This window comes from Mobula hypostoma, chromosome 28 (assembly GCF_963921235.1).
Source record: "Mobula hypostoma chromosome 28, sMobHyp1.1, whole genome shotgun sequence".
Classification (NCBI taxonomy): Eukaryota; Metazoa; Chordata; class Chondrichthyes; order Myliobatiformes; family Myliobatidae; genus Mobula; species Mobula hypostoma.
The window spans coordinates 21,800,228-21,816,843 of record NC_086124.1 but is presented as its reverse complement, the minus strand read 5'-3'; the positions used below and the strand labels follow the sequence as shown (position 1 = coordinate 21,816,843).

General features: G+C 46.4%; 1 protein-coding gene across 9 annotated transcripts in view; it reads left to right on the top strand.

The window, feature by feature from the left end:
- Nucleotides 1–16,616, top strand: part of LOC134338688 (methyl-CpG-binding domain protein 1-like) — a 263,482-nt gene that overhangs the window by 110,796 nt on the left and 136,070 nt on the right. For all 9 annotated transcript variants that reach the window (XM_063034729.1, XM_063034728.1, XM_063034721.1 and 6 more), the window contains 3 exons: nucleotides 5,318–5,453; nucleotides 13,686–13,800; nucleotides 14,270–14,454. In XM_063034729.1, the coding sequence (XP_062890799.1) occupies nucleotides 5,344–5,453; nucleotides 13,686–13,800; nucleotides 14,270–14,454 (410 nt within the window). In that variant the 5' untranslated portion in view covers nucleotides 5,318–5,343. The remainder of the gene's footprint in view (nucleotides 1–5,317; nucleotides 5,454–13,685; nucleotides 13,801–14,269; nucleotides 14,455–16,616) is intronic.

Genomic DNA, 16,616 nt, shown 5'->3' with positions numbered 1-16,616 from the left:
ACTCCCAACCAATGTGTATCAAGTTTTGCATCATAACTTCCCAGTGTTTCTACTCAGTACCCTAACCGCGGAAGGCAAGAGTGACGTACACCTTCTTCACCCCTGCCCCCTGTACTTGCATTGCTGTTTGTTGGGAGTCACTGGACTTCAGGACGCCTCTGTCTGCTGAAGTTTAATATGTGGCCTCAGCTCTCTTTAGGCAACAGCCTCCCTCCTCCACCCCCCACCCCCGCAACTCTCTTTAACACTGGGCACTGCGCTGCACTCAGTGGTGACTTCATTAGTTTAGGGTTAACCCTGCTTGTTAATGCAAATATGGAATCAGCCAATCATGTGGCAGCAACTCAGTGCATAAGAGCATGTCGACATGGTCAAGAGGTTCAGTTTTGTTCAGACCAGACATCAGAATGGGGAAGAAATGTGATTTAAGACACTCTGGCCACTGATTGTTGGTGCCAGACTGGGTGGTTTGAGTATCTCAGAAACTGCTCATCTCCTGGGTTTTTCATGCACAACAGTCTCTAGAGTTTACAGGTAATGGTGCGAAAAGCAAAACACAGTGAGTGGCAGTTCTGTGGGTGAAAATGCCTTGTTAATGAGAGAGGTCAGAGGAGAGGGGCCGGACTGGCTCAAGCTGACAGGAAGGAGACAGTAACTCAAATAACCACTCATAACAACAGTAGTGCGCTCTGGACATACAAACCTTGAAGTGGGTGGGTTGCAGCAGCATAAGATCACGAACGTACACCCAGTGGACACTTAATAGTTACAGGAGCCGTCTGGAGGTCACAGTTCAGGAAGGTCCTGAATCCCTCCTGGAGAGCTCGACCAACAGGGAGGGCAGAGAGAGAGAGAGAGAGACCTCCCCAGGCTTCAGAGCAATAGAGAAGTCCGTTTGAAAGAACAGAGTGTCACCGTACAGGCGAACAGGAAGGAGTAGCTTCCTGCAGCAGAGAGAAGGTTGTGACCAGGAGATACAGGTTTCAGTGAGCGTCATACAGCACCCTTCCTGTGCACACCCACCATCGGTCACCCCCTTACCACAATCCCTTATTACCCCTTCTCCCATGACAGTCCCAGCAACACTTCCCCCCTCACCCCCACTCCTCTCTCTCTCTCTCTCTCTCTCTCGCGCACACACACACATGCGCGCGCGCACCTGTACAGTGGCAGAGGTCAGAAGTGAACCCAGGTCTCCAGCAGCCTGAGATGGTGGCTCTGTCCTCTGTGCCACTCATGTCTGAGCCTCTGCATCTGTGAAGGAGCTGACAAACCAGTGACTTCACTCAGACTGCCGTGTCACAGAGTTACATACACAGCGCGGATGCAGGCCGTTTGGCGCAACACGTCCGAGCCGATCATGTTGCCCCCCTGAGCTCGTCCCCTTTGTCTGCATCCCTCTAAACCAGGGGTTCCCAATCATTTTTATGCCATGAACCCCTACCATTAACCGAGCGGTCTGTGGGCCATAGGTTGGGAACCCTCGGTCTAAACCTTTCCTATCCATGTGCCTGTCCACGTGTCTTTTAAATGTTTTATCTGGAGGTACAGCACAGAATTGGCCCTACTGGCCTTTCAGGCTGCACAGCCCAGCAAACCCTAATTTAACCCCAGCATAATCATGGGGTAACTTAACAACGAACAATTAACCTACTAACGCGTCCGTCTTTGGACTGTGGGAAGAACCCAGAGCACCCAGAGGAAACCCACATGCTCATGCGGGGGAGCATGCAAACTCCTTACAGGCAGCAGAGGGAATTGAACTGGAGTCACTGCTACTGCCTCAACCTCTTCCTCTGGCAGCTCGTTCCATATATGGACCACCCTCTGGGTGAAGGTTTTACCCGTCAGATTCCCTTTAAATCTCTCCCCTCTCACCTTAAACTTGTGCCCTCTAGTTTTAGACTCCCCTCCCCCTAGGGTGAAGGACTGTGACCAATGATTTTTTCTACATCCCTGGTCTCATCAGCCTCTGTAAGGTCACCCCTCAGCCTCCTCTGCTCAAGGGAAATTGTCGTCAAACCTACTGAGGTACGGTGAAAAACTTTGTTTTGCATGCCATCTACACGGTGTCATGGTAATTAGTCCAAACATTTTACACCGCCAGCAATCGCCAGTCAGGGTTTGCTTCCCACCCTCTGTCTGTAAGGAGTTTGTACGTTCTCCCCATAATTGTGTGGGTTTCCTCCGGGTGCTCTGGTTTCCTCCCATATTCCAAAGACGTACCAGTTAGGGTCAGTGAATTGTGGGCATGCTTAGTTGGTGCTAGAAGTGTGGCGACACTTGCGGGCGTCCACCCCCAGCACGAACGTCAGATCGTGTGGATCGTTGACACAAATAAAGCACTTCAGGCCTGCTTGAAAGTTCTGATATACATGTGACAATTACAGCTAATTATTTAGGGCCGAGACCCTTCTCCAGGACTGGAAAGGAAAGGGGAAGATGCCAGAATAAAAAGTTTTGGGGGTGGGGGGAGATGGAGGATAGCCAGAAGGTATAAGGTAAAGCCAGGTGGGGTGAGAAAGGTAAAGGGCTGGAGAGGAAGGAATCTGACAGGAGAGGAGAGTGGACCATAGGAGAAAGGGAAGGAGGAGGGGAACCAGAGGGTGGCGATAGGCAGGTGAGGAGAAGAGTTAAGAGGCCAGAGTAGGGAATAGGGAAGGGGAAGTGAATTAAAAAAAAATAAAAACTGTCGCAGTTGCAGAGAATTTGCAGTTCAGGCAGACAGCGAGGTGCAGGGGCCGCAGCAAGATAGAATATGAATTGGAGAGTCTGTGTTTTCGTACAATAGTCCTATAACAGCGGGGTAGAAGCTGTCCTTGAGGCTGGAGGTACGTGTTTTCAAGCTTTTGTATTCTCTGCCCAGTGGAGGGGGTGGGAGGGGTTCTTAATCAGTCCCAGCCAGTCACGCCTCTCCTTACAACTCAAACCCTCCATTCCCAGTAACGTCCTGATGAATCGTTCCTGCACCCTCTTCATTTATCAACGTCCTTCCTGTTGGCAAACGCAGTGCCAAATTAAAGCACACTCTGCACAATCAGACCCACACGATGTGCTGGGAGCCGGGAAGTCACTGCTTCAAAGGCGACTGAGGGGCTAACTTACAGGGTCTAGGAGGTATAGAACGTGGAACGGTACAGCACAGGAACAGGCCCTGTCTGTGCTGTTAAACTAAATCCCTTCTGCCTGCACGTGGCCCATATCCCTCCATCATCCCTGCCTGTCCACATGTCAGCCTAACAGCCTCTTAAACATTTCTATTGCATCCGCCTCCATTGCCACCCCTGGCGAGCCGTATCAGGCACCCACCACTCTCTCTCTCTTGCTGCTGTCTGCTACGGAGGGACCATCGCACAGGATTGAAGAAAGTAGCAAACACCACCAGCTCCATCACGGGCACCAGCCTCCCCACAATCAAGGACATCTTCAAAAGGCGATACTGAGGGGAGACTGGGTAAAGGTTTATAAGATTATGAGAGGCATAGATCGAGTAGACTGACAATATCTTTTACCAAGGGTTGAAATGATTAATACCAGAAGACATGCATTTAAGATAAGAGGGAGTAATTTCAAGGGATTCAGAAGAATGAGAGGAGAACTTATACATAAAATAAATATGAAATGGGTAGATAAGATAGAGGCAGGGAAGTTGGTTCCACTGATAGGTGAGACCAGAACTAGAGGATATAGCATCAAGATTCGGGGAGTAGATATAGGACAGAGATGAGGAGGAGCTGCTTTTCCCAGAGAGTGGTGAATCTGTGGAATTGTCTGCCCAATGAAGCAGTGGAGGTTACCTCAGTAAATATATTTAAGACAAGGTTGGATAGATTTTTGCATTGTAGGAGAATTAGGGTTGTGGGGAAAAGATAGGTAGGTGGAGTTGAGTCCATGGCCAGATTAGCCGTGATCTTATAGAAAGTCGGAGCAGGCTCGACTGGCCAGATGCCCTACTCCTGCTCCTATTTCTTATGTTCTGTGAGGGTAAGATTTTTTATACATTGAGAGCAGTGGGTGCATGGGGTGATGGTACAGGCAGAAATATTAGGGACTTTTAAGAGATCTTTAGGTAGGCTCATGGATATGAGGAAAATGGAAGGTATGACATGATGTGGGCAAAAGAGACTAGTTTAGTTGGCCGTGTGATTACTAATTTAATTGGTTCAGCACAACATTGAGGGCCGAAGGGCCTGTTCCTGTGCTGTACTGTTCTACCACCTGACTATGTTGCTTTCTTTTTATACTATTTACTTATTTATTTATATATTTCTTTAAAATAACTTACAGTAATTTTTTATGTCTTACACTGAACAGCTATGGCAAAAGAACAAATTTTGTGATGTGTGTTGATGGTAATAAAGCTGATTCTGATTCTGGCTCTGGTGCAGGGACGAGTGTGGGCGAGAGGGCATGTTTTATGACCCAGTGTATATTGCCATCTCATTTTGCCATGGTTAGGTTGATTTTTTTTTTACAAAGCGGGGGAATCAGTGGTTATGGGGGAAAAGGCAGGTACGTGGGTCTGAGGCCACAGCCAGATCAGCTGTGGTCTTATTGAATAGTGCAGCAGGCTCGATGGGACTGGTGTCTTGACTCCTGGTCCGAGTTCTCACGTAGAGGTGCGCCCGCATTCCTGTATAGCCCCTCCGCTCGGGATGTGGTTTTCATCCCCTGCGGACGGTCCACTCCCCGCTCCCAGATACCAGAGCTGACAGGATCGGGGGGGGGCTTTCTCCGAGTGGCTGGAGATGGGAACCTCTGGCCAGTACTGATTGAGAACCGATTAAACTCATTCTCATTCTCGTTCATTAATCTATCTCTTTGTCCTACCCCCACCCCCAACCTCTCCCTGATCTCACTCCCCACAACCCCCTTTCATACTCCCCCCCTTTCACTCCTTTCTCTCTCTTCCTCTCATACTCCCACTCTTTCCCACTTTTTCTCCTACCCTCTACTCTCTCTCCCCTTCCCCACTCCCCCTTGTCTCTCTCCTTCATCTCTCCTTCTATCGATGTCCCCTTCTTCTCTCCCCATCCTCCTCTCCTACCGTCTTCCCTCCTCTGTACTTCTCTCCCTTCTCTCGCCTACCCACTCTTTCCCCCTCCTGTCTCTCTTCCCCCTTTCTCCCCATCTCCACCTCTCTTCTTTCCCCGTCTCCACTCTCTTTTTCCCCTTTCTCTTCCACCCGCTCTCCCCTCCTCTCCCTCATTCTGCCCCATCTCACTCTCTCCTCTGCACATCTCCCCCTCCCCTCTCCTCCTTTCTTTCCCTCCCTTCCCCTTCTCTCCCCCTCCTCTTGTTCCCCTTCCCACCGCAGTGCGGACCAGAGTGGATGAGTGGAGGATGTCGGAGGGCTGGGAGGACTGCCCAGTGCTGCCGGTGGGCTGGAAGCGTCGTGAGGTGTTCCGCCGCTCCGGCGCCACCATCGGCAAGTCAGACACCTATTACTTGAGGTGAGAAGCACAGGCATTGGCATTCTCGGATGTGGGTGTTGGGATGGAGCAGTGCTGGGTGGGGGGCTGGGGTATGCTGAGACATTCTGGGATGTTTGTGTTGGGATGGAGCAGTGAGTGGGTGGGCTGAGACATTCCAGGATGTGGTGGTTTGGATGGAGTGATGTTGGAGGGCTGAGACATTCTGTGTGTTGAGATGGAGCAGGTGTGCGAGGGCTGAGCGTTTTGGGATGTGGATCAGGACAGAACACAAGGGTGATGCTGGAATACATTCTGGAATATGGGTGTTGGAATGGAGAGATGGTAGGGAACGATGTTGGGAATGGTTGACAATGAGACATTGGGAATGGTGGTTGATGAGACATTGGGAAAGGTTGACAATGGTGCACTGAGAATAGATGACGATGCAACATTGAATGGATGAGAAGTGACGTTGGGAATGCATTGATGACTGGACATTGGGAATGGTTGATGACAGGACATTGGGAATGGTTGATGACAGCACATTGGGAATGGTTGATGATGGGACATTGGAAATGGATGACGATGGTGCATCAGGAACAGTTGATGGTGGGACATCAGGAATGGTTAATGATGGTGCATCGGGGATGGCTGACAATGATACATTGGGAATGATAAATGATGGTGCATGAGGATTGGTTGATGACACAACATTGGGAATGGTTGACATTGGGACATTGACCCTTCCCCTTCTCTTTCTCCCTAGGCTTCCTGTCCCCTGATCCTCTCCCTTCTCCAGCCTGGTATCCCTTTTGCCAATCAACCCTCCAGCTCTTAGATCCACCCCTCCCCTCCTGTCTTCTCCTATCATTTCAGATCTCCCCCTCCCACTTTCAAATCTCTTACTATCTCTTCTTTTAGTTAGTCCTGATGAAGGGTCTAGGCCTGAAATGCCAACTGTACCTCTTCCTATAGATGCTGCCTGGCCTGCTGTGTTCACCAGCATTTTTTGTGTGTGTTACATTGGGAATAATTGACAAAGGGATATTGGGAATAGTTGACGAGAAACATTGGAATGGTTGACGATGGGACATAGGGAATGGCTCACATAGTGACATTGGGAACGGTCGACAATGGGTCATTGGAAATGTTTGACAATGGGGACATTGGGAATATTTGCCTATGGGTCATTGGGAATGATTGATGATAGGACGTTGAGAATGGTTGGCGACATTGCTTCAGGAACAGTTGATGGGGAATGGTTTACCATCTGATATTCGAAATGGTTGACGGTAGGACATTGGGAACGGTTGAAGAGCAACTTTGAGAATTGTTTATGGTGGTCATTGGAAATAGTTGATGATGGACGTTGTAAATGGTTGACGATGGTACATGGGTCGGTTGACTATGGTAAATAGGGAATGGTTGTCTATGGTAAATTGGGAATGGTTGATGTAGCGACAGTGGAAGTGGTTGACCTAGCAACATTGGGAACAGTTGACAATGATACACTGAGAATGATTGATGACGGGACATTGGGAATGGTCGACAACAGGATAATGGGAATGGTTGAAGGTGGTACATTGGGGGTGTTCTACGAGTGACATTGGGAACAGTTGAAGATGGGTCATTAGGAATGGTTGAAGACATTGCATTGGAAATGGTTGACTATGGTACTTTGGGAACAGTTGACTACAGTAAATAGGGAACGGTTGACAAAGTTTAACAGGGAACAAATTGATATTGCGACATGGAGAATGGTTGACAACAGGACATTGGGAACAGTTGACAATGGTACATTGGGAATGGTTGATATAGCGACATTGAGAATGGTTGACAAAGGTAAATAAGGAATGGTTATATAGCGATATTGGGAACAGTTGACGAAATGACACTGGGAACTGTTGATGGTAAATAAGTAACGGTTGACATAGCAATATTGGGAATGGTTGACAATTTGACATTGGGAATGGTTGACAACAGTGCATTGGGAATGGTTGACAATGGGTCATTGGAAATGTTTGACAATGGGGACATTGGGAATATTTATCTATGGGTCATTGGGAATGATTGATGATAGGACGTTGAGAATGGTTGGCGACATTGCTTCAGGAACAGTTGATTGGGAATGGTTTACCATCTGATATTCGAAATGGTTGACGGTAGGACATTGGGAATGGTTGACGAGCAACTTTGAGAATTGTTCATGGTGGGTCATTGGAAATAGTTGATGATGGACGTTGTAAATGGTTGACGATGGTACATGGATCGGTTGACTATGGTAAATAGGGAATGGTTGTCTATGGTAAATTGGGAATGGTTGATGTAGCGACAGTGGAAGTGGTTGACCTAGCAACATTGGGAACAGTTGACAATGATACACTGAGAATGATTGATGACGGGACATTGGGAATGGTCGACAACAGGATAATGGGAATGGTTGAAGATGGTACATTGGGGGTGTTCTACGAGTGACATTGGGAACAGTTGAAGATGGGTCATTAGGAATGGTTGAAGACATTGCATTGGAAATGGTTGACTATGGTACTTTGGGAACAGTTGACTACGGTAAATAGGGAACGGTTGACAAAGTTTAACAGGGAACAAATTGATATTGCGACATGGAGAATGGTTGACAACAGGACATTGGGAACAGTTGACAATGGTACATTGGGAATGGTTGATATAGCGACATTGAGAATGGTTGACAAAGGTAAATAAGGAATGGTTGTATAGCAATATTGGGAACAGTTGACGAAATGACACTGGGAACTGTTGATGGTAAATAAGTAATGGTTGACATAGCAACATTGGGAATGGTTGACAATTTGACATTGGGAATGGTTGACAACAGTGCTTTGGGAATGGTTGACAGTGGTACACTGGGAATGGTTGAGGACAGTAAATAGAGAATGGTTGAGGTAGTGACATTGGGAATGGTTGATGTTAGGACTTTGGGAACCATTGACAATGGTACATTGGGAGTGGTTGATGACAGGACGTTGGGAATAGTTAATGACGGGATATTTGGAATGGTTGACAATGGGACATTGGGAATGGTTGATGAACGAAACTTGGAATGAGTAACAGCAGGACATTGGAAATGGTTGATGAATGACATTGGGAATGGTTGATAATAGGACTTTGGGAACCGTTGACAATGGGTGAAGGTGGTACATTGGGGGTGTTCTACAAGTGACATTGGGAACAGTTGACGATGGGTCATTGGGAATGGTTGAAGACATTGCATTTGGAATGGTTGACTGTGGTACTTTGGGAACGGTTGACAAAGTTTAACAGGGAACAAATTAATATTGCGACGCTGAGAATGGTTGACAACGGTACATGGGGAATGGCTGATATAGCGTCATTTGGAATGGTTGACAAGCAACATTGGGAATGGTTGACAATGGTACATTGGGATCGGTTGACTACTGTAAATAGGGAACAGTTGATGTAGTGACAGTGGGAATGGTTGACGTTGTGACATTGGGAATGGTTGACAACAGGACATTGGGAACTGTTGACAGCGATACATTGACAATAGTTGACGACAGGATATCGGGAATGGTTGATGACAGGATATTGGGAATGGTTGACAATAGGAGATTGGTAATGGTTGATGGGCGACATTTGGAATAGGTGACAGTGGGATATTGGGAATGGCTGACAACGGTACATTGGGAATGTTTGAGGGCATTGCTTTGAGAATGGTTGACGGTGGTACATTGGGAACAGTTGACTACGGTAAATAGGGAAAGGTTGACGTAGCAACATTGGGAATGGTTGACGTAGCGATATTGGGAACAGTTGATGATGGGACATTGGGAATGGTCAACAACAGTACGTTGGGAGTGGTTGACAGCAACTTTGGGGATGGTTGACGTAGCAACATTGGAAATGGTTATCGAAGCAGCTTAGGGAACTGTTGATGGTAAATAGGACCCGGTTGGCATAGCGACATTGGGAACGGTTGATGACAGGATATTGGGAACAGTTGACAACGATACATTGGGAACGGTTGACAATGTGACATAGTGAATAATTGATGAGTGACATTTGGAATGGGTGACAGTGGGACATTGGGAATGGTTGACAACGGTACATTGGGGGTGGTTGATAATGGTGCATTGGGAATGGTTGACGACTAGATATTGGGTTGGTTGATGAGCGAAATTTGGAACAGGTGACAGTGGGACAATGGGAATTGTTGACAGTGGTACATTGGGGGTGTTCAACGAGCAACATTGCGAACAATTGATGATGGGTCATTGGGAATAGTTGACGTTGGGAATGGTTGATAATGATACATTGGGAATAGTTGATAACAGTGCATTGGGAATGCATTGGTGACTGGAAATTAGAATTGGTTGGCAAGCGACATTGGGAATAGTTGATGAATGACATTTAGAATGGTTGACAATTGCATTGGGAATGATTGACAATGGTACATTTGGAACGTTTGATTACGGTAAATAGAGAACGGTTGAGGTCGCAACATTGAGAATGGTTGATGATGGGTAATTGGGAATGGTTGACAATGGGACATTAGGAGTAGTTGATGGTGGTACATTGGAGGTGGTTGATGAGCGACATTTGGAACAATTGATGACAGGTCATTGGGAATGGTTGAAGATGATGCTCTGGGAATAGTACATTGGGAGTAGTGGATCACTAAATAGGAAATAGTTGACGTAGTAACATTGAGAATGGTTGATGTAGTGATATTGGGAATGGTTGATGAAAGCAAAGTAGGGAACAGTTGATGTTGTGACATTGGGAATGGTTGACGAAATTTTACAGGGAACGATTGACGTAGTGATACTGGGAATGGTTGATGTAGTGATATTGGGAACGGTTGACAAAGCTTAACGGGGAATGTTTGACGTGGCGACATAGGGATTGGTTGATAACAGTACATTGGGAATGGTTGACGTAGTGACATTAGGAAAGGTTGATGACAGTACATAGGGGGTGGTTGTTATAGTGACATTGGAATGGTTGATGGGACATTGGGAATTGTTGACACAAGACATTGGGATCTGTTGACGACATTGCATTGTGAATGGATGATGATGGTACATTTGGAATGGTTGACGACATTGCATCGGGAATGGTTGGCAACATTGCATCAGGAACAGTTGGTGACGGCACATCGGAACAGTTGTTGATGGGGTCATTGGGAATGGTTGACAAGCGACATTGGAATCAGTTGACAACAGGTTATTGGGAATGGTTGACGTAGCAACATTGTGAATGGTTGACAAGGTAAATAGTGAATGGTTAATATGAAATTGGGAACTTGATGTAGCGACATTGGGAATGGTTTACCAAGGTAAATAGGGAATGGTTGACGTAGCAACATTGGGAATGATTGATGGTACATTTGGAATGGTTGACAACAGTGCATTGGGAATGGTTGATAATGGGTCATTGGGAATGGTTGACAAAGGGTCATTGGGAATGGTTGGCAACAGTGCATAGGAATGGTTGGCGATGGGGTCATTGGGAATGGTTGATGATACGCTATTGGGAATGGTTGACAGCGGTACATTGGGAGTGGTTGATGTAGCAACATTGGGAATAGTTGATGAGCGACATTTGGAATGGTTGACGAGTGACATTGGGAATGGTTGATAACAGGTCATTCGGAATGGTTGAGGATAGTGCATCAGGAATTGTAGGTGAAGGATCATTATAAGTGGTTGACGATGGTGCATTGGAAATGGTTTACCTGGCCGCATTGAGAATCGATGATGTTAAATAGGGAACTATTATGATATGATTATGAAGACAAGCAGTCCTCTTTTATTGTCATTTAGTAATGCATGCATTAAGAAATGATACAATATGTCCTCCAGTGTGATATCACAAAATACAGGACAGACCAAGACTGAAAAAAACTAACAAAACCACATAATTATAACATATAGTTACAACAGTGCAACAATACCATAACTTGATGAAGAAGTCCATGATCACAGTAAAAGTTCAAAGTCTCTCAAGTGTCCCACATCTCACGCAGACGGGAGAAGGAAGAAAAACTCTCCCTGCTATACCCGACCACGGTCCGACTTCTGAGTCATCCGAAAACTTCGAGCTCTGATCAGCTGTCCGACACCGAGTACTGAGCGCCATCTCTATCCGAACGATTCGACCTCCATCTCGGTCGCCAACAGCAGGGTTTTGAGGCCTTCCCTCCGAAAGATTCCTGACCGCGCAGTAACGATAGCAGTGAACGAGTGTTTCAGGAATTTTTCCAGATGTTCCTCTGTGCTTTCACGTCCATCTCCATCAAATCAGAATTGTCCATGGCCCCTATTTAATGGATACGATATCATTTTGCACTGGAGGGCTGTGCACGCGTGGCGCGCTGCTTCTCTCTCCTCCTGCCGTGGCATAGTGATATTGGGATTGGTTGGTGATAGTGCATTGGGAATGGTTGATGTAGCAACCATTGGGTAAATGACAGGAACTTAAGAATGGGTGATGACGGTACATTGGGGTTGCTTGATGTAGTGACAATGGGGCATTGGGATCTGTTCACAACTTTGCATTGGAAATGGTTGACGAAGGGTCATTGAGGATGTTTGCAATATTGCATCAGGAACGGTTGAAGACGAGGTAATTGAGAATGGTTGACGTAGTGACGTTGGGAATGGGTGAATGACAGGACATTAAGAATAGTTGACAACAGTGCATTGGGAATGGTTGATGATGTGTCATCGGGAATGATTGACAATGGGACATTGGGAATGGTTGGCAACATTGCATCAGGAACAGTTGATGACAGAGTCATTGGGATTGGTTAATATAGCAATGCTGTGAATGACTGATGACGGTACGTTGCGGGTGCTTGACGTATTGACATTTGGAACAGTTGACAACAGGACGTTGGGTTCTGTTGACAATGTTGCATTGGGAATGGATGACGACGGTACATTTGGAATGGTTGACAATGGTGCATTGAGAATGGTTGATGGTACATTTGGAATAGTAGACAATGGTGCTTTGGGAGTGGTTGATGTGTTATCAGGATGATTGGCGAGTGACATTGGGAACAGTTGACAACACTTCATTCATTCGGAGTGGTTGGTGATGGTGCATCAGGAACAGTAGATGACGGGTCATTGGGAATGGTTGATGAGCAACATTGGGAATGGTTCATGATGGTGCATAGGGAATGGTTGATGACAGGACATTAGGAATAGTTGATGACGGTACATTGAGAACGGCTGACGTGACATGACTGGGAATGTTTGATGAAGGTAAATACGGAACAGTTGACGTAGCAACATTGGGAAAAATTGACATAGTGACACTGGGAATGGTTGACAATAGGATAATGGGAACGCTTGACTATGGTACGTTGGAAACTCTTGACAAGAGTACATTGGGAATGGTTGACTTACTGATATTGGGAAGATTGATGATAGGACATTGGGAACTGTTAATGATGGTAAATGGGGAATGGTTACATAGCGACATTCGGAATGGTTGAGGTAGTGTCATTGAGAATGGTTGACAGTAGGTCATCAGGAATGATTGATGACAGGTCATGGAGAACAGTTGATGATGGGGTCATGGAAATGGTTGACAAGCGACATTGGGAACAGTTGATGGTGGGACATTGGGAATGGTTGACAGTGGGACATCAGGAACGGTTGACCACACGGCTTTGGAAATGGTTGACAAAGGTTCATTGGGAATATTTGATGATGGTGCACAACTCTCTGCGATTTCTTGCAGTCACTTGCAAGGTAGTTGCCAATACCAGGCTGTAATACTGAACATCCAGATAGGCTGTTTTCTGTGGTGCATCTGTAAAAATTGGAGAGGGTTGATGGGAATTTACCAAAACTCTTTAGCCTCCTGAGGAAGTAGAGGTGTTGGTGAGTTTTCTTGGCTGTGTCATCTTTGTGGTTGGACCGGGATGGGCAACTAGTTAAGTTCTGTCCTAGGAACTTGGAAGTTCTCAACCCTCTCAACCATTGATGCAGACATGAGTATGTGCAGCACCCCCTTTCCAGAAGCCAATGAGTAGCTCTTTCACTGACATTGAGTGAGAGGTTATTGTAATTGGGAATAGGGATAACAATGGTGTATTGGATATGATTAACGCTGTTGTTGGAGTGAGCAGAGTTGTGAAGCTGGTAAACCCTTGGAAGGATGGGGAGGTGGAAGTGGTTAGTGCTGGTAACCAGACAGAGCTGGTCAGGGCATATCTCGCTGATATGGAGGGCTGGTGTAAATCCGTTTTGTCCCATTCAGTCCCACAGCAGAGCGATTCCGCAGCAAGGTGGAGTTAGTCAAGTACTTTGGAGATGCGCTGGACCTCACCTATTTTGACTTCAAGAAGGGAATCATCTTGCCTCCGGATGCAAAGGTGAGGGGGGCGGGGAGGAGGAAAGGGAAGGGTACTGTCCGCGTCTGCGTTCTTCCCAGCCCTGCTGCCCCTCATACAGTGTGACTTTCTCTCCTCACCGCCACACCTGCAGCGCTCTCTCCCCTCCGCTCCTCCTGTAGCGCGGCGCTCCCGCCTTACTGCCTCCCTGCTAGTTGCCCCACTCCTCCTTCACTACCCCTCCCACCTCATCATTCGTCCTACGTCGCCGCCCACTTCCTCCTCACACCACAGCCATAGTGCAGCGCTCTTTGTTGCCCCTTCTCCGACGTGGTGCTCTCTCCTCACACCCCACCCTCCTTGATGCCTTTCTTGCTCACTGCCCCTCATCCTGCTCGTCAATAACCCTCCCTCCGTGCCACCCCCATGCTCCTTGCTGCCCTCCCCTCCTTGCCATTCCCTTCCGCTCCTGACACAGTGCCCCATGATGACTCTACCTCTCCAACCTCAGGTCAGGAGGTCGGGGAAACGTCAGAGCACCTCCTCATGTGAGGTTAAGGAGGAGCAGAGGGACCGTTGCCAGACCCCGAAGAAGAAGGCCAAGGCTCCCCCTACCCCGAGCCCAGCCCAGCCCAAACCAGAGAAGGCCAGTGAGGCGGAGGGATTAGCCGCGGACCCCCAGGACTCACTGATCGTGTGAGTACACAGGCTGAAGGGCACATCAGTGGCACAGGGCACTGGGAGGGATCACAGAGGCGTGAAGGAGCTGGAATAACATCAGTCTTTTTTTTTATAGAGTTACAGCACAGAAACAGGCCCTTCGGCCCATCTAGTCCATGCTGAAAAACATTTAAATGCCTACTCCCAACATTCTGCACCGGGACCATAGCCTTTCATACCCCAAACATCCATGTACCTATCCAAACTTCTCTTAAACGTTGAAATCGAGCTTGCATGTTCCGTACTCTCATGACCCTCTGGGTGAAGAAGTTTCCTCTCTTGTTCCCCTTAAACTTGTCACTTTTCACCCTTAACCAAAGACCTCTGGTTGTAGTTCCACCCAACCTCAGTGGAAGAAGCCTGATTGTATTTACCCTATCTATACCCCTCATAATTTTGTATACCTCCATCAAATCCCCTTCAATCTCCTGCATTTTAAGGAATGCAGACCTAACCTATTCAATCTTTCCTTATAACTCAGACAGGGCAACGCCTTTGCAAATATTCTCCGCACTCTTTCAACCTTGTTTACATCTTTCAATAGGTAAGTGATGAAAACTGCATACAATACACCAAATGAGGCCTCACCAACGTCTCATACAACTTCCCATCTCCTTTGATTGATTTATGAAAGCCAATATGCCAACAGCTTTCTTAACTATTCACCACTTTCAACAAATTACAGTTGCAAGAAAAGGTTTGTGAAACCTTTGCAACTACCTGATTTTCTGCATTAATTACTCATAAAATGTAGTCTGATCTTTATCTAAGTCAGAATAATAGACAAACAGAATCTGCCTAAGCTAATAGCACACAAACAATTGTACTTCTCTTCAAAACTAAGTACGCCATTTAAACAATCACAGTCTAGGTGCGAAAACATACGTGAACCTCTGGTGTAGTGCCTTCTACAAAAGCTATTTGGAGTCAGGTGTTCCAATCAAAGAGATAAGATTGGAGGTGTGGGTTGTAGAGGTGTCCTGCTCAATAAAAAAGACACATGAAGTTAGGTTACTGATAGAGCCTACTCTTCTCAATAAAGATCTGTCTATGTGCACTATACCTGGTCAAAACAACTTTCAGAGGACCTAAGAAGAAGAAGAATCGTAGAGGCTACAAAAGCATTTCTAAAGACCCGGGTGTTCATCAGTCCACAGGAAGAGAAATTGTCTACAAATGGAGGAAGCAGTAGTGTTGCTACTCTCTCTAGGAGTGGGCGTCCTGCAAAGATCACCCAAGAGCACAACATGCAATGTTGAAGGAGGTGAAAAAGAACCCAAGGGTAACAGCAAAAGACCTGCAGAAACCTCTAGTACTTACTGAAGTCTCTGTTCATGAATCCACTATAAGAAAAACACTGGACAAGAATGGTGTTCGTGGAAGGACTCCACAGAAGAAACTACTGCTCTCCAAAACAAACATTGCTGCACTTCTCAAGTTTACAAAAGACCACTTGGATGTTCCACAACTCTTCTTGGACAATGTTCTGTGGACAGACGAGACAAAATTTTAACTTTTTGGCCGAAATGCACATTGCTGTGTTTAGAGGAAGAAGGGCACTGCACACCAACACCAAAATCTCATCCCAACTGTGAAGCAAGGTGCAAGGAGCATCGTGGTTTGGGGCTGCTTTGTGCCTCAGGGCTTGGATGGCTTACAATCATTGAGGGAACAATGATTTCAAAATTATATCGAGATATTTTACTGGAGAACGTCAAGGTAGCAGTCCGTCACCTGAAGCTGGATGACGCAACAAGACAATGATCTAACTCGAGTAAATCAATCAACAATCAAGAGATTTGTGTTTTGGAATGAACACAACTAAAGTCCAGACCTTAACCCAACTGAGATGCTGTGGCATGATCTGAAGAGGGCTGTTCATGAAAGGTATCCCAGAAATATTGATGAACTGAAACAGTTTTATAAGGAGGAATGGTCTAAAATTCCTCCTTGCTGTTGTGCAAGTCTGATCAGCAGCTTCAGGAAACATTTGGTGGAGGTTATTGCTGCTGAAGGAGGTTCTACCAGTAATTAAATACAAGGGTTCACATACTTTTTCCAGCCTGGACTGTGAATGATTAAACAAATGAATTTAATAAAGACATGAAAAGTATAATTGTTTGTGCATTATTAGATGA